The sequence below is a fragment of the Cricetulus griseus genome, chromosome 4 (genome assembly GCF_003668045.3).
Source record: "Cricetulus griseus strain 17A/GY chromosome 4, alternate assembly CriGri-PICRH-1.0, whole genome shotgun sequence".
NCBI classification, from domain to species: Eukaryota; Metazoa; Chordata; class Mammalia; order Rodentia; family Cricetidae; genus Cricetulus; species Cricetulus griseus.
In genome coordinates, this window is record NC_048597.1 from 36,699,465 (window position 1) to 36,723,520 (window position 24,056).

Here is a 24,056-nt window from a genome sequence, read left to right on the forward strand (position 1 = left end):
CCAAACATTGCCATCTCAGTGCTCACATCTTTCCATTCTCCTCCATGGTCACTTGCCTGCTACTGAGTTCATTGGCTTGGAGAGCTTACCACACCTGCTGTGGTCCACAGCTGTGTCTAGAGCTGGGATGTGCCTTCAGATCTCCAGAGTCTCTGATGCTAATTAGATAGGAGCTGAGAGTCATGCCTATAGTTCCAACTCTGGCTATTGCAGGACTATAATTTAGTTAGAATTAGGCTCATCTCATCCAGACTCTAAACCTCATACACTGTCTTAAGTGGTAATAACCTTCCTCTCTGTCAGAACCTTTCATGTCAATCTTGACAGTCTTGACTTTGAGCCTGGAAATAAGTTAGCCTGATTTCTGCCTCTTTGTCTAACTCAGCTAGTTAAAGGATGAAATGCCATAAAGCAAACTTGTGTATCATCTTTATAAAAACTATTTACTTACTTAGCTCATGTAGAGAGGAGACGTGAGAGAAGACGTGATGTGCCAGAGATGCCACAGAATGAGTTACTTAGTAATTATTTATTCATGAGCTTTCATATGAGACATTTCAAATATAAAACATTGGAATAACTTAATTGTTATTATTTTGTATTATTCACATACATCTATTTTTTGATGACCCATTTTAAACAGAAATACAGTTGCTATGTAAAAGTCAGGAGTAACAATTATTTCTTTCTAATAGTCATTTATATGGTCATTTTAGCAGAATTTAAAGATTTGATACAGTGGTCATTTTTAGTGATCTATGAATGAATGATTTTTAAAAATTAAAAAAAATTAGTAAAATAAAACCAAATGAGTAAGATGACTAACTAGATTAGGAGAGATAGTTTGGTGGGAAAAATCACTTGCTGGCAACCTTGATGATCTGAGTTGGATCATTGAGACCTGTGTGGAAGAAAGAGAGAGTTCACTCCTGGAAATTCTTAATTGTTCTCTGACCTCCACACACATGGCATGATACAACCCAAGACCCTCCCCCCACACACTCCTTCCCTCTCTCTGTCTTGCTTTCTTGCTCTCTCACACACTCTCTCATACACACACACACACACACACACACACACACACACACACACACACACACACACACAAAACGGCCCTCTCTCTGTCACACTCACAGTCTCTCTCTCATTCTCACATACACACATAAGCAGGCACAGACACTGAATAAATGTAATAAAAACATTGAAAGGAAATGTAAATATATATTTAAATTTCAGATTCTCTCTGGGTTCAACATTTATCTGCAATAACTTATGATACGTGCTCCTACTAGCTGCAACTTCAGGGGATCTCATTTTTTCCTCATTATCATTTCATCACAGGTATGTTAATATGCTGTTTGCAAACAGCTAAATTTTCAATTTTAGACATATTTTGGTAGCTGATTTTCACTTCTCTTCATTCAGATTATTCATAGCAATCAGGCATTTAGTCACTTGCCATCAATTCCTATGCCTAACAGATAAAGGTGGTTTGTTTGCCTCCCTGTTATTATTCAGAGGGAGGCCACAAAACTTATTATTATCTCCCCCGAAACAACTTAACAAATAATATAAGAACCCAGGAACAATAATGAGAGTTGGACTAAATGTGTACTTTAGGCAAAATAAAGTATTAGCACAAATTACCAGCGGCCGATTTTATTTTGTGAATATTGCTTCTTAGAGCCATTTGAGGATAAACACCAAAATTGTCACAGCAAGGAGACATTAAATAAGCACACGTGGCCAATTGAAATGTGCTTTCCCATATAGTTTAAACTTTACTATATTATTTCATTTTTTGTTTGTTGAAGGAAGAACCAAACCACTCCAAAGTGAAAAGGCTAATGCTTTTGTTAGTTCTATGGAGAGTAGGCTGGCCGGCTTCCTCCCGATTTCTTTTCTTAGAACGAATAGTAAATACCAGAGTCTTCTGGGTATACCATCTACAGCTTCATCAACTATCATGGTAGGAAGGTATAATCAGGTTACCAGAGCCTTCTGTTGTAGTGCTCTAACTGTAGATAATGAGCATAGGTGATCTTTCTCTTGAAGTCACTTATGTTTCTTGGGTTTGGAGGCTATTTTTAGATGGATATCATCCTGTAGTCCCACACTTCATCCTTGAGATAATGGATATAATAAGTCCATCTTGTGGCTTCACCAGACCACACTGATAATTAGCACAGAAAAGGGGCAGAATCCAAACCCCATGTTACATTTATGCAAAGTTTTGTTAGTAATTGTGACATACATATCACATTCTAGGAAATAGATACAGTACCTGCAAATATCTGTTGGACACTAGGGGAAAGTTGTTACATGGCTAGACTACATTTTATGATTGTGAGACATTTTTTAAAATAAGGAATATCTAGGAGCATTGCATCTAGGTCATATGCTCTAAATTAATTTCTAGGATCTTTACTACTATTAATACAATGATGATGAAGCTAAAATGTTTCCCCTTTGATCCCAAACTTCCTAAGATCATAAACATATACTGTGTATACCAATGCCAATCACACCACACTGGCATTTACTGTCAACAAATTCAACCACAATTACCACAAATTGCATAAATAGTCTTCTCATTATTCTAGCTACTGGGTTCATTACTGTATAAATGTGGACACAATTCAAGCTGATTCACTTTCACTGAGTTTAATTCCAATGTAACTGTCACACACAATTACATCTAGTGTAAAATTTTTAACAGTTTGTTTACTTATGGATGTGTGTGTGTGCGAGAGCGCATGAGCACATGTGCGCACACATGAGTATGTGCTATCACTTGATATGAAGATATCTGAGGGCGATTTGTAAGATTCTGTTTGCTTCTACACTATGTGAGTCTTGGGTTCAAATTCAGGTTGTCAGGTTTGGCAGAAAGTGTCTTTCCCTGATCAGCCGTCTTGCCAGAACAACGTTTGTGTGTGAGAGACATCTTTCATGGCATATGTTGGTATACTGGAAAATATATTTAAAAATTTTAAGTATTAATATTCATTCAAATTTATCCTTCCAGACTCTATGCTTAAATTTTAATTCTATTAGAATTTGACAGTCATTGCTCAATGTTTGTTTCCGAGTGAGCACTTCCAGTCTTGGTTCTCAGGCCTTTGGTTCTAAACTCTGGACTCCATAGACTTGCCCTTCCTGATATCCTCAGCTAAGCTAGGTTATTCCATTTGACCTTCTCAAAGGATCTTTTATGTTTCTTCTCCAGCATCACCAAATCATTTATACTTTCCCACATGTGTGATTGTTAGTATGATGTTGACCCAGTCTTTAATCTATAAATGTTGTGGAGGTAGGGACCATGTCTACTTTGCTCATCATTGCACCTCAAGAACTTTGAGTCTCAAACTTAAGTAAAATGTGTAATAATTATTTGTAATAAACAAAGGGTGAATGGGTTGATGTGGAAATTTAAAATAGCAAAAAATAGTTGTAGAGTTAGTCAAGGATTAACCAAAGCATTCAGCCATATTCATACTGCTGATGTGAATATAATTTTGATTATTGAGATATCAGTTATAGTCAGCTGAAGTAACTAATTATAGTAGGCTTTTCATTGGCTGATTCCTTTTTTTGTATCGTCTGGCAAATATTTTGTAAATCATCTCTACTAAGAAGGAAATATTTTCATTCTGTAATAGTCATTCTAATAGTCAATTCTCTACTTAATTAGAGGGAAGTGATTCTTTATGTTAATCAATAAAATTATCATTTTATTATTAATTCGTTATGATTACACTTCATGTAAGATGGAGGAAGTCAATACACTAGTATTGCACTGAAGCTCCTTCAGAATGATAAAATGTACAAGTATCTTAGAAAAGAACTTGATAAATTATTAAAGAAAAAAAAGCTTTTAAAGTGAGTTAGTTCAATCTGTCAGTTCCCTTACTCCCCTCAAACTAAGGTGCCAGAATAAATGTTCTAAACTAAACACTGTGCATCAGTTAATCACTAGATGACTTGAGGCAACCCTCAGCAGATAGACAAATGAAGGCAGTGGCAAAAGGCAATACATGAATACTCCCTCTGTGTCAGAGAATACTGGCGTGGATTTTCCTCCTGGGAGCAGCCTTTAGCTTTCATATTTCCTTGTGGTATACAGCAACACATTCTGAGCCATAAAATCTTGCAATGTGCTCTTGATGGTGACACACATTTTCTTCTTTGTTTGAGGCATTATTCTGAAACTACATGGAGGGCTTTATTTTTTGTTTAGCAAGACAAGGACCCTTTATGTTAAAGAATCTATATGTGCATAATAATGGATGTTTCTGCTGAAGGTTTTATATTTTCATATATATGCTGCCTCTAGTGTCTAAGTGTAATACAAATAAACAATATAGAGCTTTAGTCTAGACATTCTGTCAAAAGCCATCTTTCTTTATTAAAGAACTATGGTCTCCAGCACTCCACCACTTTAAAAACAGTGATTTTTGAGGGGGAGAAAATACACTCTCCCCCCCCCCCCAGTGGAAAGGATACATAACTCAACAAGACAGGAGCTTCTCTGGTAAACATCGGTGTCTCTTTACCCAGGTCCTGACGCTTGCTACTGAGAAGGGAGAAGCCCTTCATTTCTGTACCTCAAACTTTGACATCTGTTGAAATGCATACATTTAGTCCCACCCTCTCCCCCTGGAAACATTGGTTTCCAGTTATTTTAAAGCTGTGTGAGCTATTTAGGATGCTCTCAGGGGAGGAGACCAGGGTAAACATTGCAAGAACTTGGGAAATGTGCCTCTGTCTGCCAGAGACATCATACATGTGTAGGGCAGCAAGATCAGGGCAGAAGACATGATGCCAGAGAGTACACTGAAGAAGTTTTTGAATCGTGTATGTGTGTCCGTGTCCGTGTGTGTGTGTGTGTTTCAAAATTTTAGATTTAGCTTAGTGAAAAAGGCACCAGTGTTAGACGGTTGATTATACATATGAAGAAATTATACTTAGCTTGCATTTTCCATTTTTCTTCCTGGCTATCTAATCTAGCACTTATGAAGCCCACACAATTCAGAAAGCATGGACTTTGATAAATCGCTGCACCCATTTGTCTTGGCAAAGTTATTTCTTAAGAGCAGAAGAAAGTACTTTCCTGGCATGTTCACTCTTCACCTGCCCACCCCCTTGTCACAGAGGTGGGGGTGGGTGAGTGGGAGGTGGATGAGATGGGAGTGGTAGGGTGGGGGGACTACTTAGTATCCACCTTTACACATATGCAAAGGCCAATGCAGCTTTTCAAAGTGTCTAGGTTATTCCTAGAGAATAATTTATGAGGTGAAAAGTTTCTCCTTTTTTTTTTTTGAATTTGGGTAGTACTTAACTAGAAAGAAATGAAGTATAAGCTATGGACAGAAAGAACCGCTTGTTTCTAACCTCCAGCTGTTCCTATGGGTTGATGATATGTCTCTGACTGCATCATATACAATTTCAGTTCTCCATCCCCACTTCCTCATTCCTTACTCTATTTTTACCCATTGCATTTATCACATACATATTTTATAGTGTACTCAGAGATTTCCCCCACCCCCAATGTCTTCTATTAAAATGTAACTTCTATTCAGGCTTGCCCGCCCCATTGCTGTACTTTAGTTGTCCCACCCTTGTAGTACCAGTTACGTGAGAACATTCAACAATTATTTGATAAATGAATAAAAGAAAAATACTGCATTGATCAAGTACACTTGGTGAATGCAAACTTCCATTTGCCTTGGTGCTATGTGTATCATTTTTGGACTGTGATGTTACACAATGGCTGGGGGGGGCAGTTTCTAGAGTCTTTGAACATAAATCCTGTCACAGGCTGTATGTTTAGCTTTGAGCTGATTTCTTAACAATTCAAATTATTTATTTGCTTTCCCCCAGAATAAAGAGAATAATTACCCATTTGGTTCAAAAATATGTATGAAGTGCTTAAAACATTCTGGTGTACACTCAGACCTTATAGCTCATTTCTACATTCATTAAGTCAATTTGCAAAAGAATAATATTCTTCGTGCTCTTATTGCCTAAATGAAAGTTATGAAAATTATGTAGATTTTAAGAAATATTTTGCCCTAATCATCTGAATCATTTTGCTCAGAGCATATTTAAACATACATTATTAATATAATTTACTTTTTGTAAAGTAGAAGGACATTAATTTTATTTATTGAACAAACCCCAATGAAATCAAACTGATATAATCATTGCAAAGGTCAAGCTGAATTTTGAATTCTGGGCTGCCATTTCCTAAATCTGTGACCCTGTATAATTCAATTCAAGTCTTGTGACATGGGTGAAAATTAAATCTATATTAGTAGTTGAATATTAAAGACAGCTCTGTGGTTGGCACACACCAAGTCTAAAGAAAAAGAAGATCCAAAATGTTATTTTATAATGAAATTTAGAGAATGGTGTTTACAAGAGATTATTAATTTATATAAAGTTAAATGAGAAGTCAGATTTTATTTATTGCACTTCAAATTTAGTCCCAAGCAAGCAAATTAGAAATACAAACTTTTGAAGAATTTCCTATTTTTTAAAAAATATTTATTTATTTTTTAGAATTTCCCATTTTTAAAGGAAATTGTAATATGGTAAATATTGATATGTGGGGCAACAAATCAATTCGCATGATGCTTCCATTATGTTGTTAATACCTATTAGCACCAGTTTAAGAAATGTCAGAATTTCCTTGTTAAATTGACATTTACAACTTCTTTCTCTTTTTGAAACAGAGTCTCATCATGTAGCCTGGACCATCCTTGAATTCCTGATGATCTTACTGCTTCAGGCTTCTGATTGCTAGAATTACAAAAGTATACTTCCATGTCTAGCTTCTATGCCTTTAAAATTCATGCATACACATACAACCCTCTTTTTCCTTTGCTGCATTCGACTTAAAGTTTATGATGGTGCTAAGTCAGATGTAAAAATCTCTTGTGTACGTTACTAATACCTTAGCATGTCATAGATATTTGTAATTTTATCCATGTAATTTGTAAAATGTTAGGGCATTTTAAAAACCACTGTTCTTGCCAAAGAAGGTGTGCTGGTTGCTGCACTTTTATGTGGTGGAGAAGAGTGCAGGCTCTTCTGTAGAGTGTCTAGCAAGAGGTCCCTGGAGCCTAAATGGTGTTCCACAGATGTCAGCCTCTGCCTGAACTTTTTTAGTAGGATTGGTTCAGAAATAAACCCATGTGTGGAAATAGAAGAGCTGCAAAGCTTGAGCAGACAGGACACCATCCTGTGATGAATGTGACCTAATTTCATTTCAGAGAAAAACAAACGACCAACGGCACAGTGCATCTCCCTTCCTGGTACAGTGAGCGGAGGCTCCTATTTCCTATGCACTAGGGAATGGTGGAGACAGAATTGACGATAGGAATTTTGCAAGTTAAAAACTTTGTCCTGTTTTCTTTTGTGAGTAGAATGCAAAGGGCTTCTAGAAATGTTAAAAATGATGCAAACACCACCAATATTATAGAAATTCAATATATATATTTACCTATACAGGAGATGTACTAATTATACATTAACACTAAAACTCAGGTGAATCCAAATACCACTAAAAATCAAATAAAGTGATCAAATAATTACAGCTGTCACTAACCCAGGGGATACTGTTGTGTCTGGTGATGGTCTGGCACACATGCTTAGGTGAGGAGTGCAGATCTAGTCACTGTCCTTTTCCTTGGAGATTCTGTGTAAGACAGAACTTTTAGAGCAGTATGTGGTGGCCCTGAACTGTAATTGCAAAGCTTTCTGTGTGCTCAGAATTTAGGGATGATAAGGTGTTAAGATCAGCATCTTGGCTTTGAAATGACAGACCCAACAAAGACTGAGAACACTCTGAATCAGTATTTGCTAACACCCCAAAAAGTTAATGTGTTTTCTCTTAGTGGAAGCTGCCTCCCACTTCTGCCTCTTCTTCATCAAAAACAAACAAACAAACAAACAAACAAAAAAAACCAAAAACCGCCAGAAGTTTTCATCTTCGGGAGGATGCTGCAGCATTTGTGCATACATAGAAGGATGGTGCAAGGTCACTTTTGGACAGACTCAGATTTGATGTATACTTGTAAAGCAATCGTTTTTCTGCTGCTAGTATACTGATTCAATTAGCAGGGGTATCTATCCATTAAAAATACAGGTGTGTCTAATATTTTTATGTTTTTCCACAATGAGAGAGGAGAGTTGCCCTCAAAGAGACCGTATCTGTTTTCAAACTTGCAGCACTAACACCAAATTTGCTTATTCACTCTCAGAAGAAAAAATCTATTGAAGAGTACAATCTTTGCAAATGCTAAGATGGGGATAGAAATGTATTTCCTCATTCACATTTCATGTCAGTTAAACTTCCCAAGACTCGGTTTTCCTCCTCTGTACTGTCAAGTAACGATCCCAACCTCAGCCATTCATTCAGGAAATATAAATGAGAAGGTACAGGAAAATGTAATATATAAATGAGAAGGCACAGGCAAACATCTGTCACACACCCATGTGTGGAGTGCACACTTGGAAAGTTGTGTTTTGCTTCTTAAAAGCTTCAGGCTGTTTCAGTCTAACAAAAATAGTCCAACCAGATAAAGTTCCAGGCCATGCACCCATTAGACAAACTCCTTTTTTGGGGGGGGGAGGAGAAAACAGTGTGGATTTAGTTTCTAGTACTTTCTGGGTTTTGATAGGACCCACAGTAATAAGGCCGTGGCAGTACAGCATCCCATTCAGGCTGCCCTGCTCTTTGTCCTAGCCATCCATCTTCGAGCCTCTAAAAGAATGGGCTTGTTCTGTTCTATTTTGTGTCTTGAGGATCGAGACCATGGTGATGTAGATGTGGCCAGCAGAGGGCAGCCATTCCTGTGAACCCTTTGTTAAAGGAGTGTTTCAAGGCATTGGAAGTAGCCAGACAAACCTTTGTTCTCATCAATGTCATGAGGCTTGTGACTGAGGTGTGGTATGACACCGAAGGAAGAATGCTCCTGTTGAAGTATGCTTTTCAGTCTATTTTTGAGAGCAAAATCATACCTTCCTTTCCCACATCCTCACCAAAGTGACTCTTTTCACCATAAACTTTACGTTCTAAACTGGCAATTCAAAAGAGGCCCATTTCCTTCCTTTTACTGAAGACTTAATTAATCAGACAAGTCAGATCTTTGAGGGCAGTTAAAATATTGTTTTTCCCTCAAAGCCTAAGCCCTAAAAATGTACTTGACTGAGTAAACATTTATACTTTCATTCTCTTTGTGCCTTTCATGTGTAGACCCAAACCATTAACTGAAATTTTTTTTTCAGTGTACAAACTACAGTGTGGGATTAAATTGCACATTTCTGGAAGCCATTTTAACTTCATTAGGCCAATAAAAGCTCATCCAAGAAAACATTATCGAACGTTTAGCCAATGCCCATTTATTGTTTTCAAACCCACATTGGCATCTTACAGAAGAACTTCCTTTAATTTATCTTAGAAGTTCAGTGTTTTCATGCAGAGATATTAGTCTTCACATCTCATTAAGGAACAGTCATTCATTGGAGCAACTGCCATGTTATTCATACACACACACACACACACACACACACACACACACACACACAGCTATCCTAGTCTTTTGCTCTATTCTTGTGTTTCCTGAGAAAATATTACACAAGTCATTGATTCTTGAGACAATGCCATAGTCGAGAATTGCTGTGTTGAAAGAAAGACATTCCTGATGTTACTTGGTCATCGAGAATATTGATAATGTTTTCAGAATAGAGCATCGAATGCTTGAATACCTAGACTGATTCTACACCCCAGATATTATACATGTATTGTTGCCTCTAAACGTGTTTGTCTGATTAAGTGTGAACTGGCTACATATTAGATTGAGTTCATCCTATTTACAACAATCTTTTTCTTTCTTGTACTGCCTATGATTTATCATTAGTTCTTTTAGTACAAAAACATAGCTTTGTTACCATTATCAAACTGAAGTCAACAAATTAAAATATTGAGCCATTGTATCCAAAATCTCTGTCCTCAGTTTTTATGATTACTTTCTATGATCCCCTGGCTTTGACTGAATAGCTATAAATTGCTATCCAACAAAGGGCTGAGGTCTGCCTCAGTCTTTTCAGCAAGAAAAAGTGATTGGTGATGTCCACATGCTTGTTGTTCTTTTCTAGGTTTTGCCATGGAACGAATATGGTTGCTGCTTCTTCTGTCGGCTAGAGTGTTTCCAGGGTCTGCTCAGTTCAACAGTTACAACTGTGATGCCAATCTCCACAGCAGATTTCCTGGTGAGTGTGAGCTCCATCTACTGTCTAATTGCTTCTAGGAAGAATAGTTATGTGTGAATAGTCAATCATTTCAATAAACATAGAAAATGAGGTCTGTCCCTTTACATTGAGTGGATATTAACAATGGAAGATGAGATCAAGACAATTTTTCTGGAATTTTAATTTATATCCACATTAACATACAGAGTGGTCATAAAAGTTAACAATATCATAATGACTGCTCACAAATGTGAAAACATGTTGGTCAATGGGCAATAAGTTGTGAGTCTAATTTCCTTTAAAAATTTGCCTAATTGATGACTTTTTTTCTCAACTTAATTCAGGCTTTTTAAACTGTCTTTACACATGAATATATTTATTTGGGAGTCATATTTGATGAAATAATTTTGAAGTATTATGTAATAGTTCCATAATACTTTTTCAATGAAATGTTTGTCACCATCAAATTGTACAGGTCAACTTTTGAATGAATTTCACAAAAACCTATCAATATAATAATCCAGAAATTTGTCCATATTGGTGGACACATCCTACAGGTTAGTAGACCAACACTTAATGGGGAGGTTCTCTGTAACTTAAGTGTCATTCTTCATTAGCTAGAGTTACAACATCTTCATCCCACATTTACAAAGTCATGATCCCAGAATCAGAAACTGCTTTTCCAAGTCTGTCATGTGAACTGAAATACCTTTGGCCAGCATTTGCTTTCTTCATACTTGCCAAACTCCCATTTTTGGAATATGTGAGAGCAATAAACCTGAATAGAGCAATCTGTAGGTGGTTTCATTTATTAAAGGGAGAATTTTGAAGTGAGACTGGACTGTGACCAAATGGTTTCATAAAGTCAGACCTCTTGTCTGGGTTCTTGACCTGTGAGGCAAGATATAGAAGTCATTGTGTCAAATGCTCAAAGGTAAATCTGTAGACTGTTCGAAGGTGAGGTTTTAATAGCACTGAGTGTCAAGAATAAATTCCCTTTAAAGCCACTTTTACTTTACAGCTAATATCCACTTAGGAGTGAGTAATACCATATTTGTCTTTCTGAGTGTGGACTATCTTACTCAAGATGATTTTTTTCTAGTTCCATCCATTTGCTTTCAATTTCCTGATGTCACTATTTTAATAGCTGAGTAATACTCCTTTGTGTAAACGTACCACAATTTCTTTATCCATTATTCAGTTTAGGGGCATCTAGGTTGTTTCCAGGTACTGGCTATAACAAATAAAGCTGCTATGAACATAGTTGAGCAAGTGTCCTTGTGATATGCTTCAGCATCCTTTGGGTATATGCCCAAGAGTGGTATTGCTGGGTCTTGAGGTAGACTGATTCCCAATTTTCTGAGAAACCACCATATTGATTTCCAAGCTGACTGTACAAGTTTGCACTCCCACCAGCAATGGAAGATTGTTTCTCTTGCTCTACATCCTCTTGAGCATAAGCTGTCAATTATGTTTTGAACTTAGCCATTCTGACAGGTGTAAGGATCTCAGAGTCATTTTGATTTTCCTTTTCCTGATGGCTAAGGATGTTGAACATTTTTAAGTGTTTCTCTACAATTTGAGTTACTTCTGTTGATAATTCTCTGTTTAATTCTGTACCACATTTTAAATGGGATTATTTATTTTTTTCATGTCTAGTTCCTTGAGTTCTTTATATATTTTGGAGATCAGCTCTCTGTCAGATGTGGGGTCGGTAAAAATCATTTCCCATTCTGTAGGCTCCCATTTTGTTCTATTGATAGTGTCCTTTGCCTTATAGAGGCTTTTCAGTTTCATGAGGTCCCATTGTTAATTGTCAATCTTAGGGGCTATGCACCAGAGAGGGTCCTGGATCTCCCTGGAAAGAGGAAATAGAAAATATCTCCTATGTGGAGTATAGGTGGGTGGGGATAGGAACTTGAAGGATTGAGTTGTGGGGGATAGAGGGAGAAAGAGTACTGAAAGAGAAGACTGGATATGGAGGGGCACATTCTGGATTAGAAACCAGATGCAAGGGAAACTCCCATGAATCTACAAGGATGACCACAGATAAGACTCCTAGAAATAGTGGATATGTAGCCTGAACTGGCCATCTTCTGTGACCAGATTGGTGACTCCCCCAATTTTCATCAGAGAGCCTTTATCCAGTAACTAACGGGAGGAAATAGATGCAGACCCAGAGCCAAACAATAAGTGAAGCTAGGGGAAACTGCTGAAGGGAGGGAGGAAGGATTGCAGGAGTCAGACATCACAAGAAAACCCACAGAAAAAGCTAACCTGGATCACAGGAACCCGTAGAGTCTGAACCAACAACCACAGAACTTGAATGACATCTACCTAAGCCCTCCACATTAATGTGACAGTTATGTAGCTTGATCTACTTGTGGGACTCCTAAGAAGGGGAGCAGGGGCTGTCCCTAATGCTTTGACTGGCTCTTGGGAACCAATTCCTCGTAGTGTATTCACTTGCCCAGCCTTAATATAAGGGGAGGTACTTAGTCTTACAGAAACTTGGTATACCACTCTTTACTGACACCCACAGGATGCCTGCCCCTTTTTGAACAGAAATATACAGGAACAGGAGTGGATGGGGGGCCATAGGGAAGGAGAGGAAGGAGGAAAATAAATATTAAATAGGTAAATAAAGTAAATTAAAAGAATTAGAATGGACAATTTCAAACACATACATAAATAAAAATAGTTAAAAAGAAACCTCAAATTGGTCATACAGATATATTTACTACACACTTTCATAATTTTTGTTTCATCTCTCCTTTCTTTCTATTCCTATTTCTGGACTATTTTAAAGTAAACCTATTTTTCATGCTTTGGTATGCATATCTAATGGAAATAAGTTTAAAAATCATTAAACTTTATGCACATATCTCATGCACTTAATAATTCCTTGAGAGGCTTCACGCTCAGCCAAGTTGCCTCTAATTTGGTCATTTGTTCTATACTATCGAACCTATAGGATCCTGACACTTTCCATGCAGCTGCATGCAGGTCTGCATGCTCTTCTTGCAAACCCTGTAAACTAATTAGAGCTGCAGTTTTGAGGGAGTTATGTTTAATTGTTTTGGCAAGAATGCTTTCTGTTATATTGTGTAATGGAAATGTTCTTACTTTATTTTGTAGGCAGAAAAGAGACAGTGAATCTTTTTTAAACATGGATTTGATAGGTATGTTATGGTCTGCTTTGTTTTATGAAAGATGTTGTTTGGAAAAGTGAGTCAAGTTAGCAGAGACTATGGGCAGAGTGAAAGATTATGAGGCTACTGGCAGTAGGAATAATAGAAGGAGACAATTTTGTTAAGAGAAATGTTTCTTTTGGGCTCAGCAAAGGGGGAGATTGATTTGATTTGGGAGAGAAAGGGAAGGCTAGATGATGTTTTGCCTATGGGCAACTGGTGTTGACACTGTTAACTAATGTGGAAAATAAAAATACTTTGTGCTTTAAAAAGAAAGTTGGGGTTTGGAAATAATAGTTTAGGGGACCTTTCTGGAGAATGGATAGTGGCATCATCTCTCTCCAAGTAGGAATTCAGACCTGGGTCTGAGAAGGTATGTCCAAAGTGAAGATAGCTATATAAAACCTGAATCTCTGCTTGGTGTGTGAACAGAAAATAGGAGTGGCATAAATATGGCAGGTTTGTCAGAATGGCTACTGTTATGATTATTTGTAGATGGTGAAGGAAAAAGAAGAGTAGCCTAAGCTGGAACTTTAAATTAGGAGTGTTTTTAGAACATAAGCCTGAGCTCTCAGAATGGAAAGTCCTTAGCTATTGGAATACTAAGGAGAGGAAGAAAGTATAGAATGGTGTAGGCAAGAGATGCAACCCTGTGAATGTAAAAGTTGTTTCTTTTATTAGGAGAGAAGGAGAAATAAAGATATAAAGAGAGAAGGTCCGACACACTGATTGTTCCTCAAATCAGGCAGTGGGAGGTAGTCTTTGTAAGAGCTGAGAGACCAGATGGCTAAGTAGGCCAGTCTAGACAGGACCTTACTTGGCTGGGTAAGGGAGTCACTTTCTTAAAAGAGTGCTCAACAGAGACAATTTAGCTGATGTAATTCCATGTTCCTTCTCCTCCTTTCTTCTCCTTCATCCTCCTCTTCCACGCTGTGATTATATTATTTCCCTTTTTATTTTTTTATAAAAAATTTTCATACATTGTATTTGGATCTTGGTTCCTTCTCTCCCAACTCCTCCCAGATCCTTCCTACTGACCCACCCACAGAACTCCACATTATTTCTTTCTCTTAAAGCAGAATAAAATGTGTTGATTGGCTACAAAGTGACAAGAACAGCAGAAGATCCTATTTATCCTATGGTATAAACTAAAGAACTATGTTAAAACATTCATTTATAGTAGTTAATAGTATCTACTGACCACTTACAACACAATCACTTTGAGTAGTTGTGGGATCCATTACCTCACTCTGAGTATATAGTGTTGGTTTCTAGATATGATGACCCAAATTTGTATTTACACCATACAAATGAACCCAGTGTACATTTATGATTAATGATAAGTGGCTGTATGCTCTTGCTCTGTTCCAGAGTCCATTATTTCATTTAGAAATGACAATCATGTTGGGAAACAGCCATTGAAAATAGAGTCACATGCTCTAAAACTCTTCTGTTTTACACAGTAAAGAAGAAAACACTTTTGACATTGAATAAGCAGTAATCTCACTCTTTATGTCACGTGTACCATGTAAATGACATGCAAAGACTAAAGAATTTAGTAATAAATAAGCGAAATAGTCATAGCATGTATGTTTTTAGACAAACAACAACTGTCCTTGCTATAAGATTGTGACGGCACCATTAATCATACACCGTAACTTTACCTGGTAATTGGCTGCTTGTGTCAGTTTATCAGGTTTATCTAGAAGAAAATTTATCTTCCATACCTTTGTAATTGGAATAGTTTTGCTATTTGAAGCATAGTTTATGCTAAATGTAAGCCTCTCCCTCCTAACAGTGTCTAGAGATAGTGATGTTGTTATATCCCTTGCCAAGTAATGACATCCCTGGGTCATCAACATTAATCAAGTGCTATTCACTTTTTCTAAAGAATTGTATACATTTCAAGGAGGATAGAAAATACTTACAATTCCATGTTATTTAAAGTAAGTGTTCTAAGAACAGGGAGGAAAGAGAATTCTCTACTTTTCAACAGAGGACTAATTAAAGTTTCTGTTTTGATTTAGAAATGCCAATACTGTCATGGGTGCTTCCCCAGATTGTCCTGCAAATGTATCCATGGTTAAAATTCAAAATTTGTATTTAAGGAACAAAACATCCTAAAACCCAAGCAAAGTAGAGGTCTCAGGAGAGGTTTTAGGCTTTTGTGAGTATTATTTTATATCCTTTCTTGTTTTGAAGGTTGTTTGTGCAGGGACAGAGTGAGCAAATAAAGCCTAAAAGTTAATTGCTCATTGCCCTTTGACTTTCCATTTCTTTTCCACATCAGAGTCCTTCTTGGGGTCAGTAGGAACTCCTGGATCTACTCAAAATTCTAAGCACTGAGGTAGAATGAGAATGAGTCTGGCAAAAGAGAAGGGCCATCTAAATGCAAAGCAATGTTAATAAAGATGGGAATTATTCTTGCCCTATCTGACCTCTGCTGTTTCAGGACATTGGAGCTATTTCCTCTAATTTCCATGGCATTTATTCTTGGACCAAGATAACCACCATGGTTCTAATTTGTTTAAATTTAAAGAAATACTGTCTAATTTTAAAAGTAGTGAACTCTTTGCAACCCTAGCTAATGACAAGGATCAGACTCAGGAGCCACTGAGATGATACTCACACACTTCCCAAACTAATCACACAGTTAACTCTTAAATATTTAAAATTTTATTTGGACGGGTGAAGATAAGAGCCCTGGCTTCTGAGATTGAGGGATCCCTTTTGGAACCAGCCTTGCTTTTAGAAGGGAGTAGTAGGGAAGGGTTAGAAAAAATGTATAGCTTTGTGAAGAAGGCACAACCTTCTTATTGATGAAGGCACAACCAGAGAGACTCAGGGGAGACTCAGGGGACTAGAACACTTATGTCTTGACACTATCACAGGTTGAACTAAATGGTGATGAGAAATCCCGGGTAAATTAGTGGTTTCTAACTTTAAAATTTGACATTCTATTTAAAATAACATGAATAACAATAATAGGTTTAATTTTGAGTGTTAGGTACATCCTTATTTGATTTCTGATAACAAACAAGCAAAGTCACTTTTAAACTTTATTTTGTAGTGAGGAAAAAAATAGGTTTTGTCTAATATTGTCAAGTTTGCTGGAATTGGATATAAAGCTGGGAAACTTTCATCAAATGTTGCAGCCCCTGCCCCCAAACAAACTTTGAATGGCAAGTTTAAAAGATTAGGTTAGGATGAAGATTCATACATAAAAATATCTCCTCATTAAATAATCAAAAAGCCATATGGTGAGTATATTTGTCAGCCTTTTCAGTGTAAAGAATTAATGTGTGAGTTACTCAAAATTAACTCATTTTGTGTTTGGCTTTGCTAAACGATTGCATTGTTCCATTCCCAAGGAGCAGGTAGGAAAATCATAATTTCAGGGAATATGTCTGGTCCTCTGTGAAAATAAAGGGAGCCAATTATCCTGACCTTCTGCTTGGGGCAGTATTTCAGTCGCCCATTTGTCAAGGGGATCCCTGCTTCCTGCTTTGCACCTGTGACCATAATTATTAAACAGATGAGGCTAAAGAACTGATTCAGGCACTGGATACAGGTCACATTCTTATTAATCAATAATGATAAAGCATTGTGGATGAGGCAGCAATTAGTCAGCAAGAACAGCAATTGAATAATTCAGGATCCACCCCCAATAGCAAAATTATTAACTACATAAAAATTGTACTTCCATAGTACAAATAAAACCTGTATCTCCTCTTTCTTTATTTTTTCTGTCTTAAAACATTTATCAGACTCCTCTGGTCCCAAAGTATAACAGCAAATGTGATTATAAGTCTTCAAAGTTTGCCTCAGACTCCACATGAATATCTGATAGCCCAGGAAACAGCAGCTTGTATTTGCTAACGAGAAACAGATGTTGCTATGAAAAAGTAAGATGGTGAGAAACCTGTTCAATACAGAGAGGAAACTTGAATCCCTAATCCACTTTACATTCTTCATCAGCTGCTGGTATTTTGCATAGATGAAATATCAATACCCCTGAAGGACTTCTTGCTGTTTTAGTACCACAGCCTCATTCTTGTATAAAAACTTTGTGAAAGGAAATACAACTTTAAAAATGAGTTAAAGAAACACACACATCTGTTCTCTAGGTAATTTGTAAGCTGGGATAATGTGAAAATCCATCGCTTTTATTTTAGGGATTGAAGAAACAGAAATATCATATAAGTTATTCTTATTGTCTATGATGATGGCATCGGTCATTATTAGAATATTTATTGCCATTCAGGAGGTAAGTGATTTCCAGGTGAAATTTTCTATGAAACCCTAAAGCATTCTTCCTTGGACAGAAAAAAGTTCTTCTTCTCCACTCAATGGCTCTTGTTTACGCTGCCAACTTTACACCAATACTCTCTTTAAGCGTATGCACAGCAGCCTGTGGATAGAAGTGTAAGATTTTGTTCACATTATCCTTGCATCTGAAGTTTATGGAGCCTCTACCTGCTCACAGTTGACACTGTCGCGCATCTCCAACCATTCCAGAGTCCCCCACGGGCAGGAAGCAAATAGTTCTTCTCAGTGCCTTGATCACATTGCACTGTCCTTGCTGAAAGCACCACTTCTGAAAACACCACTCTACTTGGCACAGTAGCGTTTTTGAACAGGAATCTTCTCCTGTGGTTTGTGGTTGGGGTATCAAGATGACAAAGGAGGACTGACCCTTTTCTCAGTTCTGTCACATCAGCCGTTCCTAGCATTCTAAAGCAGAGGTCGGCTCCAGCTCAGGACACCTCTGTTTGACTTCATTCAGATTCAAGATGAAATCGCTCTTCCGACTAAGACGGGAGTTATACATATTTTTCTCTCCCCCTCTTCTGGCTTTTACATATGCACCTTCCCTCTTGTACACCTGTGCATCCTGCATCCTATCAATACATGTTTGCTGGGAATGTTTAGCTCCTCCAAGTGAAATCCTCATAAGAGCTTCTGCCCAATCAAAATAATTAGCTGTATCTTAGCAACTGAATTGACTGAGAGACTTGTCACATCAGCATCACCTGGGAGCTTGTGAGAGGTGTGAGAAGTGCAGGCCCCACTTAAAATCTACTGAAGCAGAATCTGTATTTTAATGAGGTTCCCTGGTAATTTACTTCTTCCAAAAAGTATAAGAGGTGATACTTAGAGAACTTATGATGGTCTTGCTGGCTTTATATATCCAATCCACCACGTCAGTGCCATCTACATCCACATCTGGCTGACACTGGCTGCTGTTAGCAATGATAGGCATCAATCAGCAATACGTCAATTAGAAGAGTAAATGATTTTAAAATCAATAGAAAGGAGTTAAGATAGCAAGTTACCAAGATTAACACACACTTAAAAAGTTAATAAAAATACCTGATCAAATAGCAAAACCCCATGAATTGCATACTATTTTAAGTTTTCCAATGTGAAGTCAGATAGTAGCTACCAATGAGTCTACTGCTCTTCATCGGAAACTCAGAGTCATTCTTAGGCAGCTGTCAAAGACGGAATGTGGTATGGACAGCCAGGATGGATCTGTCTGTCACCATATATTTTCTTTGTTTCTGAAACTTAGAACCTCATATTATATAGTTAGAAATCATGAGTGTTGTTTGTGAAAGATTTACAGCAAATGTGTAGTATAAATTAACATTTGCCAAAATTGCTAGGCACTCTGGGAAGAAATTTTAGAACCTTTGATCAGTTTATAACTTAAAAGGAATGCAAACATCAACTCACAGATAATATGAAAGTGATTTCATAGCTTCATTCTTAAACAATATGGAGCAGGTCACATGAGAACGAGGGATACCAGGCAGTCACAACAGCGTTGATATAACTTTTTTTTATTAGTTTATGTTTCTTTTGCCTGATTGTTCTCCTGAGGAATTCCAGCTATCAGCACAGCTCACTGTTTATAGACTTTATAGAGAGCAGTTTATAGTCCAAGTTAGCATCTTGCTCTTTGCTTTCTGATATTAATGTACTCTTCCCTCTGATAACCTATTGTCTGTCCATTTTGTCTGGAATGTCCTATACAGATGCCAGCCTCTTCACAAGTAATTCTATCCTTTTTTATTTTCCATGACTCCTTTGTCTAAGGAAATAATTTTTTCTCAGCCACCACACATCAAAAAACTGATTGTGGTTGACACCCACTGTTCATGTCATCACCTAATCAATTTCTTCTAAGCCATAGACAGTTGAAATTATTTCACATTTTTTCAGCAAGTATTTTTTCATTTAAATTAGAAACAAGCTTGTTTTACATGTCAATCCCAGTTCTCTCTCCCTCTCCTCCTCCACTGCCCCATCGGCCCCCCATTCCATCCCCTTTCTGCTCTACAGGGAGGGTGAGGCCTTCCATGGGAGAATCTTCAAAGTCTGTCATATCATTTGAAGCAGGACCTAGGCCCTCACCTGTGTGTCTAGGCTGAGAGAGTATCCCTCCATGTGGAGTGGGCTCCCAAAGTCCATTTGTGTACTAGGGATAAATACTGATCCACTACCAGAGGCCCCATAGTTTGCCCAGACCTCCAAATTGACATCCATCCAATTTTACTGACACACTCTTTCCAAACATCCTTACTTGACCAAGGAAAGTGATAGATGATGTTTAGGTCATGTTGCATGGGACCATTTTCCACTTTCTCCTCTGTTGAACCACAATCCATAACTTCTTGAAGTAATGGAACAGCCTCAGTCTGGCATGGAGACTGATACCTAATAAGTATGTGACAAATGTACTTTTGAATCTCTTATTGACATTGGGTAGCATTTAGTTTGGACACAATAAGATTAATAGCCTCTGGTCTAGAACAAAAGCAGTACATGATTTTTATGTTCTGGTAAATTTTGTGTACTAGATCATGGTCTAGAACAAAAATAGTTCCAGAACAAAAGTCTAGAACATGCTTTTTAATGTTTTCTGTTTAAAGGTACTGAGTGCATTTTAAGCTGGAGACCTGATTACATAGTCATATAATAGTCATTACAGAGTCATGCAGTAGTCATTACATAGTCATCCTGGTACAAATTTATTAAAGTCATGCTTTACTCTCTCCATCAACTCATACTTATTGGGTTAATACTCAAGAATCATGCAAAGAAATGCCCTCCATGCCAGTCACTGACAGCCAAAGCCTCTAAAATGGTTAGTTATTCAAAACAAGTGTTATTCAATAGCTGGAAAATATCTCTACTTTGGCAGTAACTGTCATTGGGCAGATTGAAGTATCTTTTTCTTCCCTCTCAAAGCTTCCCAAATGGTAAAGTTGACCTGAATGGATGTCTTTAGTGTCAACAACCAGGAAAAAGAGTAAATGTGTTTCTCTGAGGGACAGTGAAAAGTCTTTAGAAAAGACCAGAATGGATTTGAGCAGATCTCCTTTGTTCCCCCGCAAAAGTCCTTTAATTTGTTACTGTATGTTCAAGTGGAATCAGCTTGTAGTGAATTCAGCTCCACAGCAGGGTTACAAGGCTTCAGCAGCAAAGCAGTAAATGGAAACAAGCTTACATCTGGACCCAGAAGTCATTTCCATCTGCTGAGGTGAATTCTAAGCAGCAATTAATCTCCTCAAATGGAGGTGTGGAAGTAGAAGATGTTGGCTGGCTTAAGTCAAGGAAAGGAAATCTGTCTCTTTGAACATGATATGCACTTCTTTTGGTACATGAATGATATATCAAGTAATGTAATCACACTTGTTCACTGAGCATAAAGCAAACTCTTAACTCACTAATAACTGAAACTGCACTTAACTTTTAGGTAGATATTTTGTCGTGGTAGAGACTGACCGTTTTGTATGTAGATATTTTCCAGATCTTAGCAGTTCTTGCCATATGGCTTCATGTCCTGACATTTCTTTTCTTTGTATTTTAAAATCATGATGAAAATGGCACTTCCTGCATCCCAAACACTTAGAATTTATTTGTTTTATTCACACTACCCCTCTGGTGTTTTATAGTTTTTACTCTTATTTTACATGGCTCACTCCTTCAAATTAAGCTCAATGCCATCTTCTCCAGGAAGCCATTCATGAACTCATCTCAGCTTCTTTGGCTTTCTCTGTGGAGCTCCACATACCCTGAACAATTTTTCTGTTGGTCATGATACTATGCCTGCTTTCCTAGATAGGTTGCTACAAGCAGTATAGGTTCTTCAGTACCATCAATTGCTCCAATATTTTATATAATGAATTCATTCCACTCTGGAGTGCATTGGTGAACATAATAGGTTTGGTACCTTCTGGGACATTCAGTTTATTGGACAAATATCAAAATGCATACATAATTTTAAAGCTATATGACAGCAAAAGCCAAAATGGCATACTTTGTATTTGGAATCATGGAAATCCTTGAGAAAAGCAATAAAATTTGGGACCTGAAGTGTGAGTCAGAGTTACTCAGGTACAGCTTGGGTATGGGAACAGCTTACAGTATCTTGTAGTATGTAGTAAGATGTGCCAATCTTAAGGATGCAGCTTGAAATCTTGGCATTTTTAACCTGGGTTCCCTTTATAGAACTCCCAGGTAGGTCACTCATTATATCTCTTCCAAACATTCTTTATGCTCCTGTGCTAAGAATTTCTATTCTAGGAGGTAAACACACTCTGGCATCTATCACTCAGTGTACTCCTTTTAAACACATGAAAAACATTTTGTTTAATAAATGTGGGGAACAAGTATGATACAAAGAAGAGACTACAGAGTGAGGCCAGCAAAAGATGAGTGCAGAGCTAGTTAAGGTATGGACTTTGGCCTACAGGAAATGACCAACTGTTGAGTCTGTAAACAAAAGTTGACATGGATTAAAGGGCTACCAACTACACCAAAAGAAGAGGGGCAAAAGTAGTTGTCACATTCATAATAAATCCCTTTAAAATGAACTATTTTATTCTGAGAAAGAGAACCATCGTAAAAAATATGGTTACATTTAAATGTTTAATGTTGCTTAAGACTGTTGCTTAAATATCCCCCAAATTGAGTGGATTTATTATCTTATATGGTGGAAAATCATATTTTTCATTCATTGTGTTTTTTACCTATGGATAAATTATTAGGATTTTTGTCATACACCTAACCTACTATCTTCTTTTTCTTCTCAACAAAATTTTCAGTCATCACACATAATTGTAACAAGTTTAAAATTATTATCAAACATGGAAACTTCCACAATGACTTATCTACTTCCTCAAAATACAGTTAATTAACTAGTAAAAATACAGAAAATCATATTTCAAAAATATCTACTATTGACACTATTAACAAGATAGAGTTATTTAAGAAAAATAATTCTTTTTTTAAGTTACAAACTGTTTGGCCAATGGCTTAGGCTTCTTATTGGCTAGCTTTCTCTTAATTCTTTTTTTTTCCTTTTTATTAGAAAGAAAATGATTTTTACATGTCAATCCCAGGTTCCTCTCCCTCCTCCCCTATCTCCCCCCAACTAACACCCTACCTATCCCATACCCTTTCTGCTCCCCAGCGAGGGTGAGGCCTTCCATAGGGGGGTCTTCAAAGTCTCTCATATTCTTTGGGATATGGCCTAGGCCAACTCCCTTGTGTCTAGGCTCAGGGAGTATCCCTCCATGTGGGATGGGCTCCCAAAGTCCATTCCTATGCTAGGGATAAGTACTTACCCACTACAAGAGGCCCCATAGATTTCTATGGTCTCCTCTCTGACACCTACATTTAGGGGGTTTGAATCAGTCCCATGCTGGTTTCCCAGGTATCAGTCTGGGGACCAAGAGCTCCCCTTGTTCAGGGCAGCTTTTTCTGACAGAAAGAAAATTAATTCTTTGCTGAATGTCTTGGATGAAATTTATGTATTTCTCTGATGAATATTCTATCACATGTCAAAATTGTTTTTTTTTCTTAATCAAGGTAATTTGTCAAAGTAGTACAATCATCTACATTTTGTAAATTCAATGCCACCTTCAGAGTTTTCTTTTTACTGGGAAACTATGTTACAATTGGTGAGCTTATTCTATTCATTTCCTGTATTGGTATAAAAAAGTATCACCTAGAAAGGGGTTTAAACAATGGACACATGTTATCTCACAAAGTGAATTAAAACCATTGATGATTATCTCACAGTTCTGAAGGCCAGAAATTCAACATCATGGTGTAGCTGCATTCCCATCAAGCATCCCTCTGTAGCGTGGTAATGCTCAACAGTCTCAGTGTGCCTCAGCTTCTAGACACATCATTCCACTCTTCTGCCACCATGTTCTTCCTTGGTCTTTTAACTGCATCAGTCATACTCAACTGGAGCTCACTTCAATGCAGTGACCTCATCATCACTTAACTAATTAAATTTGGACCAATTCCATTTTTAAATAAAGTCTTAAGCAAGAGAGGTTAGATCTCTGCTGTTTGGTTTCTTGGGAAGGTACACCACCCAGGAAAAGTAAAACCTGCTGCTAGGGATTATTTGCCCTCTGATATCGCCTTTCTCTCTCTGCATTTTCCTTATTTTTGTAGGAAAATGGCAAGAGGCATGAAAAGTCTCTCTCTCTCTCTCTCTCTCTCTCTCTCTCTCTCTCTCTCTCTGTGTGTGTGTGTGTGTGTTTATGCATGTGCTCATTCATGTGTAGAATGTTTCCTGAT

At 37.4% G+C, this 24,056-nt stretch overlaps 1 protein-coding gene across 1 annotated transcript in view; it reads left to right on the forward strand.

The window, feature by feature from the left end:
- The first annotated feature begins 10,172 nt into the window (after window positions 1-10,172).
- Window positions 10,173-24,056, forward strand: part of Zpld1 (zona pellucida like domain containing 1) — a 38,593-nt gene continuing 24,709 nt past the window's right edge. The window contains exon 1 of the mRNA XM_027413354.2: window positions 10,173-10,278. Within this exon, the coding sequence (XP_027269155.1) occupies window positions 10,173-10,278 (106 nt within the window). The remainder of the gene's footprint in view (window positions 10,279-24,056) is intronic.